General features: G+C 42.4%; 1 protein-coding gene across 1 annotated transcript in view; it reads left to right on the top strand.

Annotated features, from left to right (window-relative positions):
- Positions 1–25,616, top strand: part of CSMD1 (CUB and Sushi multiple domains 1) — a 1,321,894-nt gene that overhangs the window by 1,190,772 nt on the left and 105,506 nt on the right. The window contains exons 44-49 of the mRNA XM_054971211.1: positions 164–341; positions 8,572–8,717; positions 11,181–11,261; positions 11,603–11,716; positions 20,142–20,330; positions 20,881–21,027. Of these exons, the coding sequence (XP_054827186.1) occupies positions 164–341; positions 8,572–8,717; positions 11,181–11,261; positions 11,603–11,716; positions 20,142–20,330; positions 20,881–21,027 (855 nt within the window). The remainder of the gene's footprint in view (positions 1–163; positions 342–8,571; positions 8,718–11,180; positions 11,262–11,602; positions 11,717–20,141; positions 20,331–20,880; positions 21,028–25,616) is intronic.

The following is a 25,616-nucleotide window of genomic DNA, read 5'->3' as shown; positions in this document are numbered from 1 at the left end:
GTCTCTTCCCATCACCAGATCCCTGACAGCCTTTAACTGGGAATGTAACATGCTCTTAGTGTTGACGCTTTCCTAAATAAATGTATATCTTTGATAAGCAGAGAAAATGCTAGTTTGCCTTTAAAATGCTATCTTTTATTAATTTCTTTCTTCTGCTTTTCAGCTCCTTGTGGCTATAACGTAACGTCTCAGAATGGTACTGTATATTCCCCAGGATTTCCAGATGAATACCCAAATTCAAAAGATTGCACGTGGCTTGTTACTGTACCCCAGGGCCATGGGATCTATATCAATTTCACCTTACTCCAGACAGAGCTAGTGAATGACTACATCGCGGTTTGGTAAGTGACTTGTTATTTATTTGTTTGCTTTGCGTTTTTTCTCCATCAGTCAAAAGTCTTGGCCACAATCTCAAGAGCTGTGCAACTAACATACCCATCCAGTGGATTTTAATAGATACTTTATGTTCTGCTTGGCAACCCTGTTTTAAAATGCAGATAAGTTTCAGAAGCATATTGTGGGATGGTCACCCTCCCCTTCATTATAGAAGCTTTCGCTGTGGGAATCGATTTATATGAGGATACATCCAAGCAAGTGACACTCCCTATCAGTGGACCAAACTACTTTTTTAAGCAATTTGGGTCATGGTTCTCCAGACCCCCACAGTTACACAGCAGCTGCAGGGGATATTGCTTTCAATGCCTGCAGGAGTCTGATTTTACTCAGGGCAGCAGTGTGGGAGATAAATGGGCTTCTGCCTCCTCTCCCATACCTTTTTCCTGAGCTGGTTAGGATTAGACTATATAAATTAAAGTATATGTTCATTCTGTACTGTTCTGCAGTTAGTAAGATTTTATCAAAATGCAACCATACAACATGTCACGCTTTGTCATGTTAGTAACTTAAATTAACAGTGTTTTCAGTTGGGAGGGAACCTCTGGGGCAGCGTCAATCCCGAAGGCAAATGTTTTCTCATCCATCTGCCAACCCACATGTTGAGTCCTAGAAATGCCACTGCTGTTTAGAGCTGTCTGCATTGAAATACATATTGAATTTTTCAGATCCCTGTTTTTCTCACAGTATACGTTTTCAGAAGGGTTAGACTACAGAACTGCTAGTCAGCCTGCCTTTTAAATGCATTGCATCCTTTTCTGGAGTTAGTATTTTAAAGTATTAAAATCATTGGGAAGACACACACATAAACGGATAGAGGGCTAATAAGATGTTATTGTTGGTAGTGAAGAGTCCTTATAAGTGAATGTTACTATTTGCTTCCCTCATGGATAACTCATGGACCATCTCTGCTTTAAAAAGCTATGGCTGTATTTCTGCTAATGTTTTTCAGAGGGCTAGAAAAGCCTTCGTTGACTGACAGTAAGTTGATGACAGCCAATCTATTTAGTGAATATAAGGGTCATATCACCCCTGTGCTGAAAGATTTATGCTGGCTGCCTATTAGTTTCCAAGAATATTTCAAAGTGCTAGAGTTTTGTTTTTTACCTTTAAGGCCCTAAATGGCTTACAGCCAGGATATTTTGATAATGTGACAGACTGCATTTTTTAAAAGCCTGGAAGTGATATACAAACAGCTGAAGGACTGTTAAGGGTTAATCCCTCACAGACACAGAGGGCTTTGAGTAACAGACTACTCCAAGGAATTTGATTGGGTAGCATGAGCTGGAAAGATGAGGGTCTGTTTTCAGCCCCAGCTGAGAGGAATCCAGCGTGAACAGTTGGGAGATGGAGCCCTAACTAAAAACAGTTTAACAGAAGAACTGGGGAAAAGTTATCAAGGAAGTTTCAGAAGTAGGTGCAGACTCCCAATTGGGCCAAAGAAAGGGGATAGATTTTCTGAGGAGAGGAGACTTTCTCTACCTAAACAGGGAGGTAGCTCTGAAGAGTGGAGAGATCCCTGATCAGGTGTGGGTGGAAACTGTCTTTTGGAAACCTTGACAGAGCTGACCATAGAGTGCCTGGGGCATTCTCATCCCAGTTGCTTTCAGTCTCTCTAGACTTCCACTGTCTATAACAGCGATGGCGAACCTATGGCACGCGTGCCACAGCTGGCACGCAGAGCCAAGTCTCCGATCGCTAGGTCCAGGGCTCATTTGGAGGGGGAATGCCTGGAATGGCGTTCCAGTAGCTCTGAGCAGAGATCACATGGGTTTTGGCCCTGCCCACGTGATTCCTTTTCCTCAAGGCTGCCTCCCTGCTGCCCGTCTCTTTAGCAGCAGGAAGCAGAGGCAGCAGCTGGGCTGCTGGGGCTGGCTTTCTAAAGAAGAGTAAGCTGCTTTGATTTAATTTGCATTACTTTCAGTCGTGGCTCTTGAATGAGAGAGAGAGAGAGAGCTTGCAAGCCGGGCTGCTGGTGTAAAGAAGGGCAAACTGCTTTGATTTAACTTGCTTTACTTTCATTTGTGGTGAGTGAGTGAGTGTGAGAGAGAGAGAGAGTGCTTGCAAGCAGGGCTGCTGGTGTAAAGAAGGGCAAACTGCTTTGATTTAACTTGCTTTACTTTCATTCGTGGCTCCTGAATGAGAGAGAGAGAGAGAGAGAGAGAGAGAGAGAGAGAGAGAGAGAGATGTTAATTAGTTCGGACAAGTGTATGAGTTGTTCTTTCTTAACTAAAACCTCAGTATTCAGGTTTAATTGCAGTGTTGGCACTTTGAAATAAATAAGTTGGTTTTGTGTTGCAGTTTGGGCACTCGGGCTCAAAAAGGTTCGCCATCACTGGCCTATAACCATCAACCTGCAGCCCAGACAAGTAGCAGTAGCTTAGGACTAAAAGCATGCTGTTTCAGCCCTAAACCACACTGCTAATAACCCACAGAGACCTTACTGCCCTGGTGATCCACAACATCTTGGGGAAGTGTGAGACTCACCAAAAGGGGTGTCACCACAGTTCACCGTAGCCTAGAGCTTTCCTTTAAGGATAGGGCTTTATTGGCCATAGCCTTAAGCCTAACTGCACTGATTGGGGGGGGGGGACACTACAAGGCCCACTCTAATTATAGAAGTTTTTTTAGTTTTAATTTTATGCTGGGTTACTAGTAGGAAAGACACCAAAGACTTAATAACATTAGGATCATTATCACAAATAAGGAGAAACTTTGATCATTACTAATAGATCCATCATTCTCAAGCAACAGAGTTCTCTCTCTCTCTCTCTCTCTCTCTCTCTCTCTCTCTCTCTCTCTCTCTCTCTCTCTCTCTCTCTCTCTCTCTGCTAAATAAAAGGCATTCAAAGAGTAAATGAGACAAGGTACCTATCTTCCCTATATTACAAAAACACCAACATTCTGAAAAAGGAGTTCCTGCAAATCAACCCTTTAATTCGGGCAATGGTACGGCATTGAATCTGGCAGCCAAAAAATTATTACAATATCTAGGGAGGGTTACCAGCAGTTCTAATCCATTATAGGAAAGAAAACATACCCTTCTAGCACACAGATTTGTACTTTTAAACTCTCCAAAAACTGCTTTTTAACCCTTACCAATGCTTCTTTATCATTCCCCATTAATAGTAAGAGAGCAGAGGCAAAAACCTAGTTGTTTCAATCTTCCATCCACCAACCTCTTCCAGTTACTCTGAAAGGAATCTTCCTGTAATCTACAGAGGAACCTGGATCTGTCATTAAAAAGAGGCTTAGTCCTTAGTCTAAATTTTTACAAAGGAATTCTCCTTTAGTCAATTGAAGTCTTTAATCTCCTGGTCATTGGCAGAGTTGGGATTTATAATCACAGTTCACAGTTTATTGGCAGAGTTGGGATTTATAATCACAGTTGCCAAAGTTTTTGACAAGTTAAATGTCCATTATCTTCTTCTAAGATATCAATAGATGGAATGATGGAGGCTGAGTCATTCAGAATTTTCCATTTTAATTCCACAGATGCACCATCTGGAGCTATTATTCCATTGGCCTCGTTCTCTAATCCCTCCGTTTCTGAATGAACATGGAAGGGCTTGTTCTTAATTTTCCTTAAAGTGTATAAAATGGTTTGTTATCTCGAAAGGACACTTTCCTGTACTTCAAGTGACACTGAACCAAAAAAAGCTCTTAACTCAGCCTCCATTAAAAAGGGGGTCAATCTGGGGTTTCCTTTAGATGGTACTCTAAGTTACCTAATTTCTGTTGCTGTATTACTTGAGGTTTCATAGGCAAGGTAAGGTCACTCAAGTTGGGGTTTACTAACATCTTCCTTATTTGATGAATGCAAACTAATGCTGGATATGTCCTTTCTCTTTAACACTGTCTCTTTGGATAAGAAGTGAGGCTTATTCTGCTCTGTCCACAAGCTGGACGGGTCTGTCACCTACCACTGATTGCCTTGTCTCCCTCCTGTGACCTATTTCCCTGGGCCTCATTAAAGAGGATAACTTAGATGCCGTTTAATAAATAGGCCAAATGACTTCATACAAAACCTTTCAGACCATAGTAGTACTGGTATGCATCTAGTATGAAAAGATAACAGAACTGACTGATGGTGTAATGGACCACTTAGTCTTTCTAAGTTCCTTAAATCTGTTTCCCAAAGCTGCATACCTAGCAGGTAACTAAGATGTAATTTGGCTTACCATTTGTTTTGCCAGCGCTCTCTGTGTTGTTTTTTCAATGCAAGCACATTATGATGTATATTGAAACACCTGTTCCTGTAGGCCAAGTTACAATAAGCCCCTGACCACCTGGAAGAGTTCTGCAGGTCTGTGCAGATGCAATGATGGTGGAGAAATACTCTTTCTTTGCTGCTATCACCATCATAGAGTAGATTTTAAAATGAGCTCTAGCCTGTGCCTTGTTAGATTCATCCCGAATCCTTCTCCACTGTGACTCTAGTCATCTCCCTTGTCTTTTCATTGTATATAGCCCCTCAATTAGCCAATCACCCAAGCTCACAGACCTGAGAAAAGGAGCCTAGGATTGATCGTGGCAATTGCCTGGATTATTTCCTTATTCCAGAGACCATCCAGGGCATTGACAGGAGTGCTGACCATGGCTGTTTCCATACGTCTTACCTTTTGCCGGCACATCGCAGAAGACAGCTTTTTTGCACGTGAAATCGCGCCAGAAAGATGCTGTTATTGCGAAAGACAGCATCTTTGCGCACGATCTCGCGTGATAACAGCATCTTCCTGGCGTGATTTCGCATATGAAGACGCTGTCTTTCACAATGTGCCGGCAAAAGGTAAGACATGTGGAAACGGCCCATATCAACAGGAAAGTCCCCTAATGCCATCTGAAAACAAGTCAAATTCATTATGCTATGAGGGTGAATCATTTTGATTGATCCCTCACCTCTGAGGAATCTTGATATTCCTATAAGTCTAAACTGCAGCAAGTAGTGATATGTCAATGACAAGCAGACCATCTTCAGTATCCCCATCTTCAGGTCTTATTTATTTATTTACATTACTTATATTCTCTTTCTCACTGAGACTCAAGGCAGGTTACAAAGTTTGAGTCAGTACAGTCAGTTTCAAATACATTTAAATAAACATTGTAATAGGGTGTATGAATGCAAGTTTGCCAAGTTTCAAATGAGCAGAAATCCAACATAATTCTAAGACTGATAGGCTAAACACAGAAACTACCCAGTAGGGGTCATACTTACAGCAACAGACAGTACATAGTAGTAAAGTCTATAGTTCCTATCCCTTCAGTAATGCATCTCCATGAGTGCCTTATAGTTCAGCCCTGCTATCTGAGTAAAACAACCCTCTTGAATAATTCAATTTTTCATAGTTTGTGGAAAGCCAGGAGAGTCCTGTCCAGAGCAGAACACCAGATGAAACCTGTGACCTACACTGGGTGTGGGGTCCGTGGTTGTCACACAGATGATAAAATCCAGAGCCACTCCCAACAAGGTAGCCTCAGCTTAGATGTTGAAATACCCCCAAACAATCAGCCTAGGAGTCTTCAACACTACCTCCAAGACCACCTCCACCAGCTCAGGCAGAGAGACATTTGGGCAGCAGGGCTGGTAGTTAGGGGTGTGAACCCAAAAAAACTTCAGGTTTCCTGCTTCAGGTTTACCTGAAGCGGGAAAAAGCTTCAGAAAAACCCAAAATCCGAAGTTGCATGCTGCTTCGGATTCAAGTTTCTAAGTCGCTTCGGTATGCTCCGTAAAGATTTGGATCATACTGAAGTGATGGGGGAGGAGGAGGTCCACCCCACCCTTAAAATCTCACCCACACTCTTTAACCTTATCCCCCCACCCCCACCCCACTTACCTGGTCAGGTGGAAGGCTGGAGGTAACACTGCGCTGGCCAGCGGAGAAGGCCTTCCCTGCCGCCAATGCGCAGCCACGGCCGGCGCGGCTGACCGGCAGGGAGGGCCTTCCCTGCTGCCATTGCCACACAGCCACAGGGGGTGCAGCTGGCCGACAGAGAGGGCCTTCCCTGCCGCCATTGCTGTGCAGCTGCAGCTGGCGCGGCTGACAAGCAGAGAGGGCCTTCCCTGCTGCCATCATTGTGCAGCCATGGCTGGCGCAGCCAGCTGGCCAGCAGAGAGAGCCACCACTGCCGGAGGGCAGGAGGGAGGCAAGATGGCTGCCTCCTCTAGCACAGTGCCAGGTAAGTGGGGGTGGGGGGTAAGGTGGGGAATGAGTAAGTTTAAAGAGCCCTGCTGCTTGTGAAAGGGCCCTGTAAACTTAACCCATGGGGCCCTGAAGCTTCCCGAAGCATTATGAATGCTTCGGGAAGCTTTGATTCGGTATTTCCGAATGCTGGCCCCGATTCGGAAATACCGAAGCTTTCAGAATCGGACCCGATTAGGATATTTTACCCAAATAGGATACCCAAAGCGCACACCCCTACTGGTGGTACATCAACGGAATCCTGTATCATACTCCCAACATTAGATACACACTCTCAAAACTGGCAGAGTCCTGGACAGTGCACCAAGCCAGGGAATAGAATCCCGCTAGAATACAGCTATACCTTGCATGTTATAGTTGCTCATTCCTGAAAATGGCAATATAAAGCAGATGTTCATAGGGCCACAGACACGGGTGAAGAGATGGGACAGTGATACAACTGTAATTGTATTGTTCTTTCTATTGTGTGCTCTGATCTACCCCATTGTGATTGTTCCACTCTGCTGTTTAAATCTGGGGTTGGATCAGAAGGACACCCGAGATGTTGCTCCACACTCTTACTCTGCTTTATCTGTTCTATGACTTGTTGCTGTGTTGACTATGACTTGTTATCTCTAAAGTGACAAACCTATGTTTGGGCTGTACCTCTTCAAACTGCATGAGGGCTTGAACGAACTGAATGGTCCTTCATTGTTTTTTCACAGAGAAAACTGTACATCTTTGAGACCTGAACCTAAGAAAGTTGCAGTGCTAAATTGTAAAATCCCAGAAGCATTAATAGGTACAATCTAGGTTAATGGGAAGACACTTCTCCAAGATATTATTGTTAAAAATGGACCCAGTCTGATAGTAGGAGGGGCAATCAATGCTAGTAGGTTACACTTTATATTCTGACACAAATAGTCAGAGAAAGTTTCCTTTTAAAGTGCACCTGAAGATGGATTGGGATTGTTCATAGATTAACCAGGCTGCCTTAAACCAGACATGAAATTAATTCATTCTTGGGAGGGGGGCTTTTCTGTGAAAAGTTGAACTAATGATGGACTCAGTGATGGACCCAAGTGACAAAACAGCCTTTTTAATCCAAAGGTAATGGAAAGTCAAAATCTACTTAACAACTGAGAGAGTCTTACTGATTTCTTATGTGACATATGATAACATATTATCATTTCCTTCAGATTGTTGAAATGTAACTGGGGCTGTTTTCACACTGTCTATAAATCGTGCGAGACTCAGAAGGCTGCCGGCTTCCTCGTGCGATTTTTAACACCATCCGATTACAAAACGCCGTAAATCACTGTTTGTAGCGTTTTGTAAACTGATGGTGTCAAAAATCGCGCGAGAAAGCCGGCAGCCTTCCGTGAGTCTCGTGCGATTTATAGACAGTGTGAAAATGGCCTGGGTGGAGTCTGATAAAATAAGTCTATGGTTGAGACTTTTTTCCTCTAACAAATACATTTCTTATTTTTATCTAAATAGCTTCACTTGGTGATGCAATATAAGTAACATGACAACAAACCATGGCATTGTCTTGAAAAGACTTATACAACTGTTTGAAAAAGGAGATGTTTATTGGCCTTGTTTACTGACTATGCCCTTCATGTTTGGTTTCCTGGACTTAGAACGTAGCAGGAATGAATCTCATAGTGAATAAAAATGTTGCAAAACATTTCACACACAAAGAAATGATCTTTTTTCCTGTAAATAGGAGTGTGATGAATTACCTCAGTTGATCTCGAGAGAAACAATACAATACTCTACCTATTCAGATATAAATGTTACTTGCACAGCTTTCCTAACCTTTGCTAAAAGGTCAGGCTCTTAACTGTCTCCATAGATTTGAATTATCCCAAGCTACAATTATTAGAATTAACCTGCCTTCTCAAGGATTTAAAACTACCATCAAGGGAAAATAGAGTCAATTTAAAGCTTAATTATATGGTTTTGCTGACATTGCTTTCTTTCTTTTGGTCTTTAGGGATGGCCCTGACCAAAATTCACCTCAGCTGGGAGTGTTCAGTGGGAACACAGCTCTTGAGACAGCTTATAGCTCAAGTAATCAAGTCCTCCTCAAGTTTCACAGTGACTTCTCCACTGGAGGGTTCTTCGTTCTCAATTTTCATGGTCAGTTTTCTACTTTTCATCTTACAAGTATTGTGTGTGTGAATGAAAGAGACAGAGCAGCAGCCTGTGGAGCTTTAAAAGAATATTTTCTGCCTACTGATGTTAAAATAAATTAGATTGGTTTAATTGGCATGATATTTTCATTTAATAAAAACCACCAGAGTATCAGCCTTTATTATCCACAGCAAAATGAATGTTAAATATTTAATTCCAAGTTACTTGGGTTTTAATATTTTAATGGAAAAAAGCTGGCCCACTTAACCCAGGCCGTGCACTCCTCAGCAAGACCTAAGGATTTTTTGGTGTTAAAAAAGCATAGTGGTATCTTAATCTTCTTTCAAGGATTATTCAGCTTCCTTTATAAGATGGGATAGTTTCTCTTTTGGAGCATTAGACCAATTCCAAGTTCTAGCCTAAGGTTGCCAGGTACAGTGTTGTGAGTCAGCCCACTGTGCGGCTGGCTGTCACGTCCTCCTTAGAGGCCAAGGAACTGGAGGAGCTGGTCCCTGCACCCAAGGAGCTCTCTTCGCTGGGGGAGTGCCCACCAGAGCAGCAGGAACCAGCGACAGGACCCTCAAGAGGGGCTTCCATGGCTGAGGGCTCATTCTGGTGAAGGAAAGCGAGAACCACAGAAGCCTGGGCCACCAGGATCCTCTGAGCCAACTGAATGATGGAGGTACTGAGAGCGGGCAACGGCCTGGGAGTGATGTAGGAGCACCCTACTACTCACACAGTGCTGGGCCACATTAGTCCCTGAGACCGAGGCACTGGAATCAGAGGAAGAGGCAACACCTGTGCCCTAGCCTAATAATTAATCAAGGAGATAAAAGGAGCACACCAAGCAGAACTCAGCATGGAAGCAACCTTATGCGTCACTCCCTGTCTCCTGCTATTCCACGCCAGGTTTCTCTCGACCCTGACCTTGGACCCCTGCCTTACGCCCCACAAACGGAACTTCAGCCCTCTACTCCAGACCGCCTTTTGGACTCAGCTTTGCTTATGACTTGCTCTTGGACTGACTTTCTTGTGGAACTAACTTAGACCGACTGACTTACTCTTGGACTGCCCTGTGCGTACCGACCCCAGACTGTTCTATGAACTTGTTCTCGCCTCACCCACCAGCCAACTCTTGCCTCACCCAACTGGGTGCCTTGCTTCAGGCTTGTCCATAGACTTTGCCTCTGCCCAAGCCTTTAACACACAGCTTAGGCCCTGAGAGTGACATACAGCCTGACAACCAGTGGGAGATGGAGGAGACAGAAATTTATGGGGTGGCATGATCAGGATCCCTAGCATAATGATGTCATCATGCCAGAAGTGATGCTCTAGGATATGCCCTGTCCTCACAATGGGGATGCCAGTTGTGCACTCCCTATCCCCCACCCCCACCCCAGTTTTCCTCCCACCACTCAGCTGAGCAGCATTGGGCAGAAAAAGCAGAGGGAGGGAGGTCTCCTACCACCAGCAGGCAACTGGCAACCCTATTATAGTCAGAAATGAAAGACTAACAGCACAATCCTACTTAGTGTTGCTTTAGCTTTAGACCAAAGTAAATCTGAATAGGATTCCACTGTGAGACAGGGAAATGTTAAGGAGCAGGACTATCCACTGTTACTTCATGGATTCATTTGGGATTCTTGTTATGAATTTTCATGGCAACCTCTTTCTTTTTTGTTTCTTAGTAAAGGAAACATCATTAATTTTAAGGAAACCCATCAGCCCCCCCAAAAAATATGGTGAGGGAGAGAAGGGAAAGGAGGACAGGGTGATAGTCATCTTAAAAATGCAGTATTCGGTCAAAATCTGTTTAATTAAAGTTAATAGGATGGGAGGTACAATGCTGCTGAATCATAGTGAACCATGTAGCATTTTCTCCATGTCTTCAGCTGCAACACACCATAGGTATGCATTTAAGACACTTAATGCATAAACTGTGCAACATCAAGCAGCATTGCTTTGACTTGTTAGTTTCCATTCAGGTTTTCCAACTCTATGGGACTCCACTGCCCATGACTGAAACTTTTTGTAACTGCTCCAACCCATTACAGGTATTACCAAGGGTAATTTCATAGCCTGCAGGCCATGTAGTCTCTGTGCCTCGGGTATTCCTGGGTCCAGGAAGGGTTCATCTGTCTGTGCTGGTAGAAGACCAGAAGGCTTCTGCAAAATACAGCTGAACTGCAGATTGCACCAAGCCATATATGCCATAGTTTTCTTTAATTTCCATTAAAGCATTCAAGTCTAAGGTGCATGGTTATCTGAACACAGTACATGTATAAGACATTATTCCAGCTGGGAATTTAGAACCACAATATCAACGGTTGATGAACAAATGTTTTACTTGAACATATAACAATATTGTGCTAGAATCACAACTTCGCTTTGGGTCTAAATGAAATAAAATAAACCTATACTGATGCTTATTTTAAAACCGGTGGTGACGTTTTTAATTTACTTTTATAGCATATCAACTTAAGAAGTGCCAGCCTCCACCATCAGTTCCACAAGCTGACTTGCTTACAGAAGATGATGATTTTGAAATAGGTAACGATCAATGTGTTTTCCACAGCTGCAAACTTATATTCTCTGTTCAACTTTACTTGTAGTATAGAATTCCATCTCATACCTTGCTTGTACTTTAAATAATCTTGTTTAGAAAGGCAGCTAGGGGTAAAATTTCAGAAGTGCTGAGGGCTACATACACCCAAGAAAAAAATTACACTACATATGTGGCAATGAATATGGTCAGACAGCCATGTGGTAGAAAACCTTAGGTATTTATTAAGGTTGTTATATTGTATTCACTTTCAAGTTCCTAAGGTGTTTTATATGTAGATAATTTTACTTCAATCTCATATATTATGTGCGGTATGAATTTTTTCCAGGGGACTTTGCCAAGTACAAGTGCCATCCTGGCTACACCTTGGTCGGAAATGACATGATGTTCTGTAAGTTAAAAACACAACTCCAATTTGAGGGCTCCCCTCCATTTTGTGAAGGTAAGTTTGAAGAGGAATTGCTGCGTTTTCCTCTCTCCTATTCTGTGTTTGAAATTTGCTTTAAAACAAATCAATAGTTAAAAACAAATTATGAGGTATCAGGAAAAAAACCTTTAAAATTGTTTTCTAGTTTTCTATATGAAATCATTTTAAATTTAAAAACATCAGAGTCTTACGTTAAGGATTCAGCATTTGAAAAGCAGAGAAGCTGCAATCTTCACAAACCATGTTTTTAAAAGAAAAAAAGAATGGGGAAAGGGGAGAAAATTAGCCAAAAATGGAAAATGGACATATATACAAAATTCTTTTGTGACTTTTTATCACTCTGTCCTTAAAGAAAATATTAGGAGGTTAATCAGGGTGACTGAGGATCATTTTAACTGTGGGATAACTTTCCAAATTACTTCAGAATAAACATCATTGGGGACAAAACACCGTGATTATAGTACCTTATACAAATATCAAAACTGAAGACATTTGGAGGCACTTGGAAACTAAATAAAGACTGCGAAATAATTCCAACTTCCTCAGTGATGGCAAACACCATTGTTTTTAAGGTTTTTATCTAAAGTACATGCAACACATAATATAGAGTACCATTTCAGGAGAAAGACCACAACCCAAGCATGGCTGATTTATGAGAAGTACAAAGCAACTTTTGATGTTGGAGCACATTCTAAATGTCTTTAGTCTAGGAGCTCCAGCATGTACGTGGTGTTCCGTACACACACTCGTGGAACTTCCCTTGTGCATGCAAAGATTGAATTTTTAATTGTTGTCATGTTGTATGTATTATTGCTGTTCTTTTAGAGAGGAAACTATTTGAAGAGGAAAAATAGCACAGTATAATAAGGATAAAGCACAATATAATAAGGATTAAAGAAGAAAAGTAGCACAGTATAATAAGGAGCTAAGATCATGCCTATATGATGCAGTTTCCCTTGGAGCTACTTTGTTGCCAAGTAGGCCCCCTCCCCTGCTTTAAAGCCTGCCATGAACTGTGCTAAAGTTTCCTGCATTGCTGTTTCACTGCTACACCAAAGATTGCTTTGCACGTGTGTGTTCTGATACACGTGTCAGTTTCCTGCCTGCGTGTCAATTACCCTGCTGCTGTAATAGACTGTGTAGTTTACTGACTCCATGTTTGGATAACTGCACAAAGGACTCTCTTTCTGGGCAGCCCTGCCCTGACCTGTATCTGGAATTCCCAGTGTGTGTTTGGACTCTGTTACAAGTGTGCCCCGTGCCTGCATTGCCATCTGCCACGGACCGTGCCTGTTCCCTGCTTTGGACTGTGTTTTAAAGTGTTGTTCCCGCTGCCTCCATGGAAGCCTGCCTCATATGGGCCCAAGCCGCTGCTAGCAGCCGGGCGCCTGCCGGGGAAACCTCCAGCGAGCCTAGCTAGGCGCTCCCTGGTCAGTTCCCGCCTGGAGCCTCCCGCGGGTCGGTCCCCGAGCTTGCCCTCGCTACCGGGCAGCCTGCAAACCAGCCTCAGCTATGCCCAGCCGGCATCCATGTTCTCAGGCAGCCAGAAGACCCTGAGAGGAAGACTGCGTTGAGAAGCCATTTCGGCGAAGCGGGCACACCACGTCCGCAGCGAGAGCCCCTCGCCCCGCTCTGCATATCTTAGGAGCCGCCCCGGAGAAGAACTAAGTGCCGACCATCCCAAGCACTTAGAGAATGCATCTCAAAGAAACCTCCGCATTCCAGAAGCTGATGACATCAGGACAAGCCCTGTCCGCTGGAACATCCATTCAGCCCACTTGGATTTCCCCCTCCCTCTTTTGTCCCCTCTTCCTGAGGTGTCACTTATCACAATCTGATTACCAAAGTGGCCCATCCAAGCCATTCAGTAGCCCATTAGACCCTTTGTTTTAATCTGTGAGAACCACCAAGTACAGCACCAGCCCCAGGGTACGTTTTGGGGTATTTAAGCTGGTCTCCCAGACCACTCGGTGCTCAGGCCATTCTCTATCCAGACCCCCCCCTCTTGCTGTCCGTGGCTCAGGCCATTCCCTATCCAGACCCCCCCCCTTGCTGTCTGTGGCTCAGGCCATTCCCTATCCAGACCCCCCCCCCCTTGCTGTCCGTGGCTCAGGCCATTCCTTATCCAGACCTCCTTGCTGTCCGTCTGTGGTCCCAGTGCTGGCATTGGGCCACCCTCGCTGCTGTGTCTCTGCTTCGCTCCAGGATTGTGAGTATTTCCCTTATCATCGTTGGGAACCCGCTAATGCGAACGTCTCTGCATTTCCTACTCTATGTTTCTTAGATCTTGTGTGTTCCTTGTATGATTGTGCAAGTTAGGCTTACGCCACACTAAATACACGTGTTTGGAACTTATTCGTTGTCTGCCTCTTTTTCACTAGAGTGTCTGGGATCGGGACCTCCGTATACATAGGTTATGATCCGCGCTTAATTTTAAGGTTACAGACTGCTACAGCTAATTCCCCATTATAATAAAAGAGCAGTTCTGGTAACAACTTCAAATGATTTCCAGTGTATAACTATGAAAACTGCAAGAATCCATGGCTGAGCTAGTCCTACAATTTCAGTGCTAGAGGACTTCTGTGGATTTAAAAGTGTCCCCACTGCTTAACTCTGCTTAGGAATGCACTGTATATGTAGCATTCCGCAGCAATGCAGTTGCTTGAGAACATATTTTCCATATAGAATCTTTTAATTTTAATGTGCAAAATAAATAATCAAATTTGCTTGAATCAGAAAGCACCAGGAACAGGATAAAAGATTTAAATCGCTGAAGCATGAGAGAAATATTTTCTCTCTCCCCCTTGATCAGTTCATTCTGCCTACTGTATGCATTATGCATTGTTCTTATGGGTCCAGGGCAGAAAGTAAAACCACATCAGCCCACAGTACAGCCACAGTTACCAAAAAAAAGAGTGTTTAATGTTTAAAACCATGCTTCTGGGTTATAAAATCTCAGTGGGTCACTTGCATTCACACTGATGACCTTTTTTTCTTCTCTGTGTGATTCCTCCCAGTTCCTCCTCACTGGAGAAATGTAATGAGTGAACTGGCAATCAACAGGCAGGCATTGCTTTGCTTTTTATAGCAGCAAATGTAGAAAGTTCTTTCATAATCACAAAAACTCTACCGGAAAGCATAGATTAAGCTTGTTGATACTTTTAACCTCTGACCAAGTCTGCATGGGTCTGTTTCGCTGGTTCAGTTCCCATACTGCAGTGTTTTTCTCCTGACCATCTGCACCAGATTTGTCACCATGAGTAGTCACTCTGACCACTATGCGGATTTTCCGTGGATTTGCTGGGAGCACTTATACCATGATTTTTTTAAAAAAAAATCCTCTTTGCACATTGCTGTTTCCCTGCACACTCTTTATTCCTTTTTTGGTGTTCCATCCTCTTCCCCCCTCTCCTGTCCCCTGCCATCCCACTTCATTGTGATTGTCTACTCTCATCTATCCAGCCCCTCCCACTCTCCTCCTTTCCATCTCCTCTTCCATCCTCTCCTGTTTTGGGGGGGGGGGTTGGTAATGTTATGTCCAGCACAGGATCAATGAATCATGAAGGGGGAAGTTCTCTTTTCATTCTTTTTTGCAGAGAGATAGTACAACTGAAATCGACCTTTGTCAATTTCACTCCTAGCTAAGTAGAGGGGGGTGGTCAGTTTCACCACAATTCCACCCACATGTGTTACTAATAGAAATGTTTTTAAAAGCTGCCTCAATAATAATAATATTAGATTTATATATACTGCCCTTCAGGACAACTTAACACTCACTTAGAGCTGTTTACAAAGCATGTTATTATTATCCTCATGGTGGAGGGTTATTATTATTACCCTCCATGGCTGAGGCTAGGCTGGGCCCCCGCTGGCCATACTTGACTTGACTTGAAAAGATCTGTCCACCACCCTATATATATATCTATAGATATGGATATGTGGGCCATGTATGAAATGAAGTAACTCTTCCATTGCCATGTGAGGATAAGTTTTTATTGTATGTAGTGCTTTAAATTTTATTGTAATGTTTTTATCTGCTTTTATGTGTTTTTATGTAAATTAAAGTGTTGTGCTCCGCCCTGAGCCCACTCGGCAGGGAGGGCGGACTAAAAATCTAATATAATAATAATAATAAAAGTAAAAATAGCAATCACCCTGTGAGGTGGGTGGGACTAAGAGAGCTCTGGAGAGTTGTGACTGACACAAGGTCACCCAGCTGGCTTGAAGCAGAGGAGAAGGAAATCAAACCCAGCTCTCCAGAGTAGAGTCCTGTCACTCTTAACCACTACACCAAACTGGCTCTCAACCTTATTGAGGTTATCATCCACCCCCACTCCCAGTTCTCATCCTGAGAACCAGCTGGAATAGAGCTGCCCAAATATGGGGGGGAGGGGAACCCGGCCAGGCATACCAAACATGAGAGATGCAAAAGGCCACATACAAGCCAGTTCCATACCATGCCAGGCTTGTTTTTCAAATTTCTGCTACCATACTTTCACTGAATGTCCTGACTGTTGTTCATTATGGTACTTTGCTCAGTGAACATCCTTGCTGTTTATTATATTGTATTTTTTGTACTGTGTAATTACCTTGGATCTCAGTGAGAGTAGTAGTAGTAGTAGTAGTAGTAGTAGTAGTAGTAGTAGTAGTAGTAGTAGTAGTACAGAAGTTACTTTTTCTGTTTAAAATTGTTTTGGTAGCCTTTATGGGGTCCTCCTGGGTGTGTTTCTTTAGGAGTTCATACAAGGATTCCCATTGCAATCTGCAATAGTATTTCTGCCAAATGCTGTGTAACCTTTTCTTTGTTAGGTTAATGGATCTGAATGGTAGGCTGTTGTTTTTTCAGCAGGCTCTAATTGTTGAGAGATGTTTATGGTAGTATCAATGGGAGCTTGGAGAGGATGACCTTTCCCAGCTGAAAAGAAGAAAAGGTGTATGTCTGTGTGAGAGAGTGAACCTAAAAACAGTTTGGTTTGTTTATAACTATAATATTTCATACTATGGCATCTGGATTATATGAAACAAAGAACTTTTGCAAGTCAAAAGCAAAACATACCAGCTGTATCTAGTAGTTAAAATGAGAGTTAATCAGGTTATATTATTAATATAAAAATGTTGCTGCCTAATATAAAATAAAGATGGGTAACCATGTTAGTCTGTCTGTAGCAGTAGAAAAAAGCTAGAGTCCAGTAGCACCAAAAAAATTTGTGGTAGGGTATGGGCTTTCGTGAACTACAGCTCACTTCTTCAGCTGTGGCTCATATCTTCAGCTGATCTGAAGAAGTGAGCTTTGGCTCACGAATGCTCATACCCTACTGCAAATTTTGTTAGTCTTACAGGTACTACTGGACTCTTGCTCTTTTCTACTTCTACAGAGCAAGAAGTCGTAAGAGCCAGTTTGGTGTAGTGGTTAAGAGTGTGGGACTCTAATCTGGAGAGCTGGGTTTGATTCCCCACTCCTCCTCTTGAAGCCAGCTGGGTGACCTTGGGCTAGTCATAGCTCTCTGGAGTAGAGATGGGCACAAAACAGAACATGAACCAAAAAGAACCATGACCCAGCCCGGTTTGTGGCTTGCAAACCAGCAGTTCATGGTTCATGAACCAGTGGTTCATGGAAGCTACTTTCCATGAACTTCCGAACTGGTATGCTGGCTCGTTCGGTTGGTTCATTTAAAAAAGCAATGCCCCTTTCTGTGCTGTTGCAAAGCTGCTGCAAAGCGGCACGGAAAGGGACTGCAAAGAGGCACACTGCTAAGCGGCACGGAAAGGGGCATTTAAACCCGCGGATCAACTGCTTGTTGGGGAGATCCTCAACAAGTAGCTGATCATTTAAACTGCAGGGCTTGGCTGGCTGGCTGGCCGGGAACTCCTGGCTGGCCAGCCAAGCCCCGCTGTTTAAATGGCCATTTCCCTGCCACTCCGAGCAGCGGGGGAATGGCCATTTAGACTGCGGGTGGGGCTGTTTAAATAATCAGCCCTGTTGTTTAAATGATCAGCTGCTTGTTGGGGATTTCCCCGACAAGCAGCTGAGCCACAGGTTTAAACCCCAGGAACTATGAACCACAAACCAGTTTGCGAACTTGCCCCAGTTCAGGGAAGTTCGTGGTTCATGAAAACGCACGAACCATGAACCGCACGGTTTGGTTTTTTCGCAGTTCATGCCCACCCCTACTCTGGAGCTCTCTCAGCCCCACCCACCTCACAGGGTGATTGTTGTGGTGATAATAACAACATACTTTGTAAACCGCTCTGAGTGGGCATTAAGTTGTCCTGAAGGGCGGTATATAAATTGAATATTATTATTATTATTATGTTATTATATAAAATGAAGGTATCACAAGGAGATATTAAAAACTTTTGCAAACTGAGCTAGATTGATTTCCAGGAAGTTGGGTGATTTTCATTAAATAGAGAATGGCGTGAAAACATTTATTCTGCTGCATTACTTCCTGACCTCCATCATTCTACAGTAGCAGCTATTAGTCCTGCAGAGGGAAACACAGGTTTATGGATCTACCAATGTTATACCTCATTTGGCCTTACTGGCCTATAGTAACAACTCCTATGATTGTTATGATAGTAGAAATCATTGTGGTCATGTGTATCACTATACACAAAGTGTCCTGGTTGATACAGAAACGGTGTGAGCATAGATGCTCAAAAACTGGAGATTGGACACATGCAAGCCCGCATCATCTTATCTTATGGAGAAAAGCAGCAGTCATCTGTACCAGTCCTTAATTTGTTGAAGACATAACACTAAATTATCTTTATATATAAACATTGACATTACAAGAATAGAAATTCAGTTTAAGCCAGCTATCAAAGCTTCCTTTTCTAGTGTTTTTCCCCCTCCCAAGAAATATATGTTTACCTTTCCTTCTCTGTTGCTGTTTTTCATTGGAAAATGTAGATTCTCATTTTTATATAAAATATTTGAAATTGTTTACATTTTACCAATAGAAAAGACAACATTTTCACTGTTTGAAATACTGTACAATTTGACTTGCTAATTCATAGCAGTCCCCCACACTGTTATCCCTGACAAGGTAGGAAAGAACAGCAGGCAGCCCTGGGACAGGTATGTCAAAGGAGATGACAAGGGGGAGAAAACACTACTCACTTTTATTTGCTTAGGATTAACGTGTGAATGGGCACTTCCAGAAAAATGTTCCATTTAATCAGTAGAAGTATATTATCAGCAGAAGTATATTATTATGCTTAATTTTATTTTATTCTATATTTTTAATCTGGAAAGCAGGACTCTTTTTATGTATTATTTGGGCTCTTTTAATAAGTAAAGTTCTCTGCTACAACACGGTCTACTTTTTAATGCCTGGTAAATTACAGTCTTCTAGATGCAGCCAGATTTTTTTCCACACTTCATTTCACTTTGTCCCGCACTTTCTCAGCATTAATCTTCACATTTTGCCAGTCATACTTACCCTTTCTGTAACTACAAACCATCTAATTTATTTTTGACTCCTAGAATAGTCTTTGACTTTCACAAATACTCTTGTAAACATTATGCAGCCATACAAGAATAAATTTGATGTTACTGTTCTGAGATTTTAAAAAAAAGTTTTCTGTGATGGGATTTTGTTTCCCAGTTCCTAGGATTGTGACAAATCCTTTTGCTAAAAGGAGTCAGAAGAAGTAATTAGCAAGTTTTTATAGTGAATGGATAAAATAGCACCCATTCAGCACTACAAAAAAGCTATTAGAATAAAGAACAGAAAGTAGGACTATGGTTTTAAAGGATATTTTGATGCAGGCAAGTTACAGGGATTGTTGTCCTTCTAATGAAGTGCAAGCTTTTGAGACAAAAACCTGGGGAATGGAGAAGGGTGATTATGGGGTGCAGAGTGGCCAACATTCTCCTTACACAGCTATTGGTAGCAGATGCAAATTTAAAAAAAAAAAAACGTGGAGGTACTCTTCAAGGAAAACTCACTGTAGTGAGGCTTATATTGACTTCCATGAAGCTATTGAAGCTACTAAGATTTTTATTCCCTTGCTTCATGTGTCCATTATATCTTATTTGTTTTCTGCTATGCAATTTCGTGACACTGTTGGCTTTTCTTCGTTATTTTGTTATCTGCCAAATAGATTTTCCAGAGCAAGAAGTAGTAAGGGCAACAAGAACATTCATTTTAAGCAGACTTTGATGTTCACATTGGTATAAAAGGTTAGCATGAGTGTTCCTATATAAAATACTCACTTTTGAGGTTATTATAATATTTGGTTTCATGAAAATAATGGCTGATTTATGGCCTAATGGTCAGGGCAGCTGGTAAACAAGATCTCAGCACCTTGATTGATTTCTCTTCAACTTGATATAAATTCAAGAACTTCCATAAAGTGTCTTTTTATACAAAATAATCAAAGAAAAATGCTGAAAGCAAACAACATCTTGATTTCTTTCTTTCTTTTTATATAGCACAGTGCCCAGCAAATGAAGTCCGTACTGATTCATCTGGAGTAATTCTCAGTCCAGGTTACCCGGGCAACTATCCCAATTCACAAACCTGTGCCTGGACTCTTAAAGTTGAACCAGGCTACAACATCTCTATCTTTGTAGAAACATTTCAAAGTGAAAAACAATTTGATGAGCTGGAAATATTTGATGGTAAGAATAAATATTTGTCATTTATTCAATTATTAATATTGGAAGAACAAAGCTAATGTCAAATGTTACTGTTTCTGACAGTGGAGTATTTTAGCGCTAAGATGAAATGGCGAGTCTGTTTTCAAACATTTTTGGTCTTTGTGAAATGTGTTCTCTCTACAGCTTTCAATAATTGGTTTGCAACCCTTTCCTAAAGTGTGTAAAACAATTAGTTCATAGAGAGGAATTATGTGACTCCTTGGAGTCTAAAGTGGTTTCTCCAAACAACCACCTCAGACCTAAAGCTGTTGCGTCAGCTACCTTTGCTAGTTTGGGATGAGAATTAAGGGATTAAACCAAAGAATCTACAGAAAAGTGGCATTTGAAAGAAATGAGAAATGTCTCTCTTTAAGGCCATGAAAATGGGATAATACGTATTTTGAATATACTTCCAATCACTGAATACTTCTAAGTACAGTTTGACTAATCTTTTATAGCTATGAAAAGTTTCAGCATTTAATGAGAGGATCTATTCAAAATATATTATTTTTCATTTTTATATTATCCTCAGGTTCATCTGGCCAAAGTCCTTCACTGGTTGCTCTGAGTGGAAATCATACCGGACAACTTAACTACACAAGCAAAACCAATCAGTTGTATTTGCGCTGGTCAACTGACCATGCAACTAGTAAGAAAGGGTTCAAGATTCGTTACTCAGGTCAGTAGATAATGATCACTATCAAATTCCATTGCAGGTCAACTCATAGAACATGTACCAGAAATAATCACTACAATATATGGACCAGTCTCACATTACCTATTGCATTGCTTTGCTTAATGACTGTATACATAGTACTAGTATTAATTAGCATCATTATTAATCAATTATCCATGTATCTTACATCTAAATCTGATGTGGTACTTTAGAATGTAGATCATTAAATCCATGCACTGGGATTAGGTACAGAGTAGGGAGGTGTTTGTATACAGACCTGAATCTGCCCCGAGGTTTGCATAAAAATTCCCCCAAAGAAATTTAAAATGTTTAATAAGTTTCTGCGATGTAGGAAATGGCTGCCATTTTGAGGGAATGCTCCTTTTGCTCTTGCAGTGGCAATTGTCCCTCTTAAGTGATGCAAAATGGCTGGAATGGCCTCCAATCTTCTCCCCTGCCCTTTTCCTACTGGAGCTGTGCGCCTCCCAACAGCTGCCTGGTGTAGATGCTAACTGCAGCCCTTTTAAAGACTGTCTTCCTCCCTTGTGCCCCCCCCCCACTGTCACATAAAGCAAGTAGGTGACTCAGAAGGAGTGGGAGCCCCTGCCACCACTAAATGAGCCAGGCAGATGGAGATTGTAGCAGCACAAGAGGACAGATAGGCATGGACAGTGGGAGCCTCTACAGCAAGAACCAGTCAGGTGAAGGAAGTGGTGCTGCAGATGGAAAGAGGAGGAACGGGAGCAGCCATCATTGCTGCTGTATTAGCCATGCAAGTGGAAATGGTGGCACTCAGGGTGGGTTGTCTGGCTAGTGAGTGGGCTGCCCAATAGTGGATGTCTCAGGGAGTGATGGGGGAATTATGGGATCCCTCTCTGTGAGTCTTGTGGGTTCCCCACTTGTACAGTCGTAAACTGGTAGGTTATAATTAAAACTATGAACCTAAGCAAGCTTTCAAAATACAATAGAAACTAAAAGGATTTAATTCTGTATTAATACTGGCCACACTGTTTGAAAGCTATCTGGTTGTAGGTATCTGAATCTGTTGATTGATTTTATACACATTTCTGTACAACTTTCAGTGTGCACAGGCAATCCACAGGCAGTTTTCATGCAATGTGGTTAGTGTTCCCCTGGTAAAGACTGCACATATGCCTAACGTGTTTTTTATTTTGTTACAAAAAAAACTATTTGTTATGGTTATTGGTCTTTCAAGACTTTAAAAGTGGTCATTTCCAGCCCTGCCAACAGAGACCTTCTCAGCAGCCAGGGCTTGAACCATATGTGCAGATAATATACTTTACCCTTGCCATATTGTCATGCCAGGACTATGTAAGGCACATTCCTGAACTTTATACATGCTGTATAAACTAGGCAAATTCACCATCTTCCTCCTAGCTGGTAAGCCACAGTGTTAAGATGTGTTTACTGCGTGTTTTAATTCCACCATCTTGGGCTAACTGTTGTGCTGCTGTATTATCCCCATAAACAGCAATAGGTACTGCACAATGCATTCTCATGTCAGACATGAGCTGTTGTATTACTTCCAGCTCTAAAATACCTTGGCTCATAGCTGCAAACTCGGCTTCACAAGATGAATGTGCCAACAAAGACTGTTTTAATGTCTTATGTGCAATGAGAGCACCTCCTAAAAATATGGCTAGTCCTGTAGTGGATTTACTGTCAGGGCGATCTGCCCAACTAGCATCACAGAACATAGTGATTTGCATAGGTTCAGTGGCTTTTAGAACCAAAGAGAAATTGAGAGTAGCCTTTAGATATTTTAAGACGCGTTTTGCCACTATCCAATCCCTATGGAAAGGCTTAGCACACCTTTGGCATAGCATGTTTACTGTTTGTGTTATATCTGGACGGCCCCAACACTAACTATACAGTAGACTCGTGGTTCCCAGCAAGTAGAACAGTAGAAATCTTGATGACTGGGAAAGTCAATCATTGCACGTTGCAAAGGAGGTCTTGGTCTTCAGGATGTAGCTTGATAGGGTGAACAATCAGGAATGGACTACTTTACACAGCATGATCCAAAAATGTATTTTAAATTTTTTTTTCCTTCCTCAGCCCAATCATGTGGCGCCACTATTGGCTCCACTGGGTGTTCCTCTTCTGTAAGCCAAATAGTGATAGCACCCAGAATAAGCCTGCATTAGAGAGTGCACCAGCCATGTATAACAACCTGCTGGTCCCTTAGTGTCCTGATTTCCCTGCCAGTTCAAACCAGAAAAAATTACAGGTTCATTAAGTACCAAGTACTATCTGCATTATTAAACATGGTTGTTGGGTTGCTTTTGGTTTGTGTCCTACAACTGATATGGAGGGATGAAAACCAGAGTATTCAAACCAATTTAAGATGGTGTCTTTCTATATTTCTCTAGTTTCAGTATGAGGATTTAGATATAGGATTCTGTGTTACCTTATGAAGTGGAGGGATACTACATCCACTGAATCTGATTATCTTCTAAGCTAGTAACAATGTTAACAAAAAGCCAAGTAGGTTGTTGGACATAATTTGCCTCAACACTTAAAACAGTGACATGGATGCAGACATGACACTCCTCCTGAAAAAGTTTTAGTAGCTGCTCTTCTTCTGGCAATGCTGATAACTCTTCTGCCACCTCCTCCCTCCCCACAAGTGGAACTTGATAAAAAGGCTCTGACTCAGACCTCCCCACTATTGCTGGGCACCAGTGGGCCAGCAGGACAAGCTTGGGACTTCTTCCCCCCATGACCACCCTTGCCCCTCACTCTAACCCTCATGGAGCTAATAAGAAGAGCCCTTAGCCGAGGAAACCACCAAGCTTGGCCCTAGAGCCTGGCAGTGGCCCTGAGACTGGGGAAGGGAGAAAAGGCCCCTAACCCACCACCCAGACACCTTCCCAGGCAAGACAGGTGCACAAAATAAGAATGATAAACAAACAAAATAAAAAGAGTACTTTGAGCCCTCAGCGGAGGAACCCATTAAGCTTGGCCCCAGAACTTAGCAATAGATCTGGGACTAGGGTGGCGGAAAAGGCCCCTAATCCACCACATAAAACACCTTTCTAGCTAGGAGAGGTGCTCAAATAGTGGGGGCCCTCTTCATCTCCACTGGATGGTTCTCCTTGCTCCGGAGGCAACAGACTCCACACAAAACACCTTCTACACAAAACACCTTCTCAGCCAAGAAAGGTGGTCTAAATAAGAATGAGTCTGTTTATCAGTCTCTTTTTAAGCAGCAACTCCACCCAAACCCTCCAAAATATGCCCTCTCTCACTCCAACTCCCAACAGCAGTTCCTTCCTCCCTCTCAGTCTGCCTGCTGGAAAGTGAAACCACACGCTTGAGAGCTGGGAGTTATATACTTCTTGCTTTCATAGAGCAGAATGGGAGCTTTCTGGTTGGCAGGGAGAGCTTTCTATCAAGGTTTTGAGGGCTAAGATTGGTGTTTCCATGGCTGCAGAAGGTCTGCAAACATTAATCCCCTCTGTTGCCTAGGGAAATAATGGATTGGCGTCAGGCTGTTTGGCTTCGTTTACCGATTACAAACCGAACGGACTGGCCTAAAAAATCGTGGCGGTTCATGAAAAAGGGGTCCCATGAACTACTGGTTCGCAATAGTTGAACTGGCCTGGTTCTTGCTTAACTTTAGTTCGTAATTTGGTTCGTGCCCGTTAACACTCATTTGTTGAGGAGATATATTTGCCAGTAATGTTAACACAAAAGTAAGAATGAGCACAGGGTATGGATATATTTAACCTTCTAGAAGGAGAATACCTTTGAACAGCAGCTCAGAGTAAACTTTTCTCATGTTTCCCTGACAGCATGTTCTGAACGGCTGTATAGTTCTCTCCATGTCTGTAAGTTTTACATCTGATGCAGGAGAGACAGCCAGCATGAGAAAGGAATAACAGCAAGTAGCAGAGGAAGCAAGCGAGCCTGAATCTTTATGAGGGAATGCAGCAGCGTGAAAAATAGGAAAGAAACTCAAGGCTCAAAAAGGCTATTGATGCTGTGGCAGCTGTGACTGAGCCAGCAGGCTCCCTCACAACTATCAGCCTATTGCAATGATTTACTGCCTGCCCGCCTCCCTCCTCTGTTCCTCCAACCATGACTTTGCACAAGGTTTGGTGAATAGCTGATGTCCAGAATGTTTTGTAGAGTTCGCTAAACTTTTCTGGTTTTGTAGAAAATAATCATTTCATCTCTGCTAGGGCAAAATATTTACATAGAGGTGAGCCTACTGGCTATGCAGCCTAAGGAAAAAACAAATGAGTATTTATCCATGGGCTGCTATATGTTCCACTGACCACCAGACCCATTTCTTTCAGTGGATTTACTCACAGCAGGGCATATCCTGAATTTCTGTGACTGCACCACGTGAGCACAAAATTCTTATTAGATGTAAGAGTGAACGTTTATTCAAGTTTTCTGCTTACATGTCTCAGATACAAAAGGTGAAAACATTTTGGTAGTATCTGGTGTAAAATCCCACAGGTCAGAGGGACATGAACCGGTGTTCCTGTGGACCAAGGTGAGGATTAAGTGACTCTTATAGTTCCTTGCTGAAGCACAAAATTATGCAAAATACTAATATG

The sequence above is a fragment of the Eublepharis macularius genome, chromosome 1, assembly GCF_028583425.1.
Source record: "Eublepharis macularius isolate TG4126 chromosome 1, MPM_Emac_v1.0, whole genome shotgun sequence".
NCBI classification, from domain to species: domain Eukaryota; kingdom Metazoa; phylum Chordata; class Lepidosauria; order Squamata; family Eublepharidae; genus Eublepharis; species Eublepharis macularius.
Note: the sequence above shows the minus strand (reverse complement) of the source record. Positions and strands in the feature narration are given on the sequence as shown.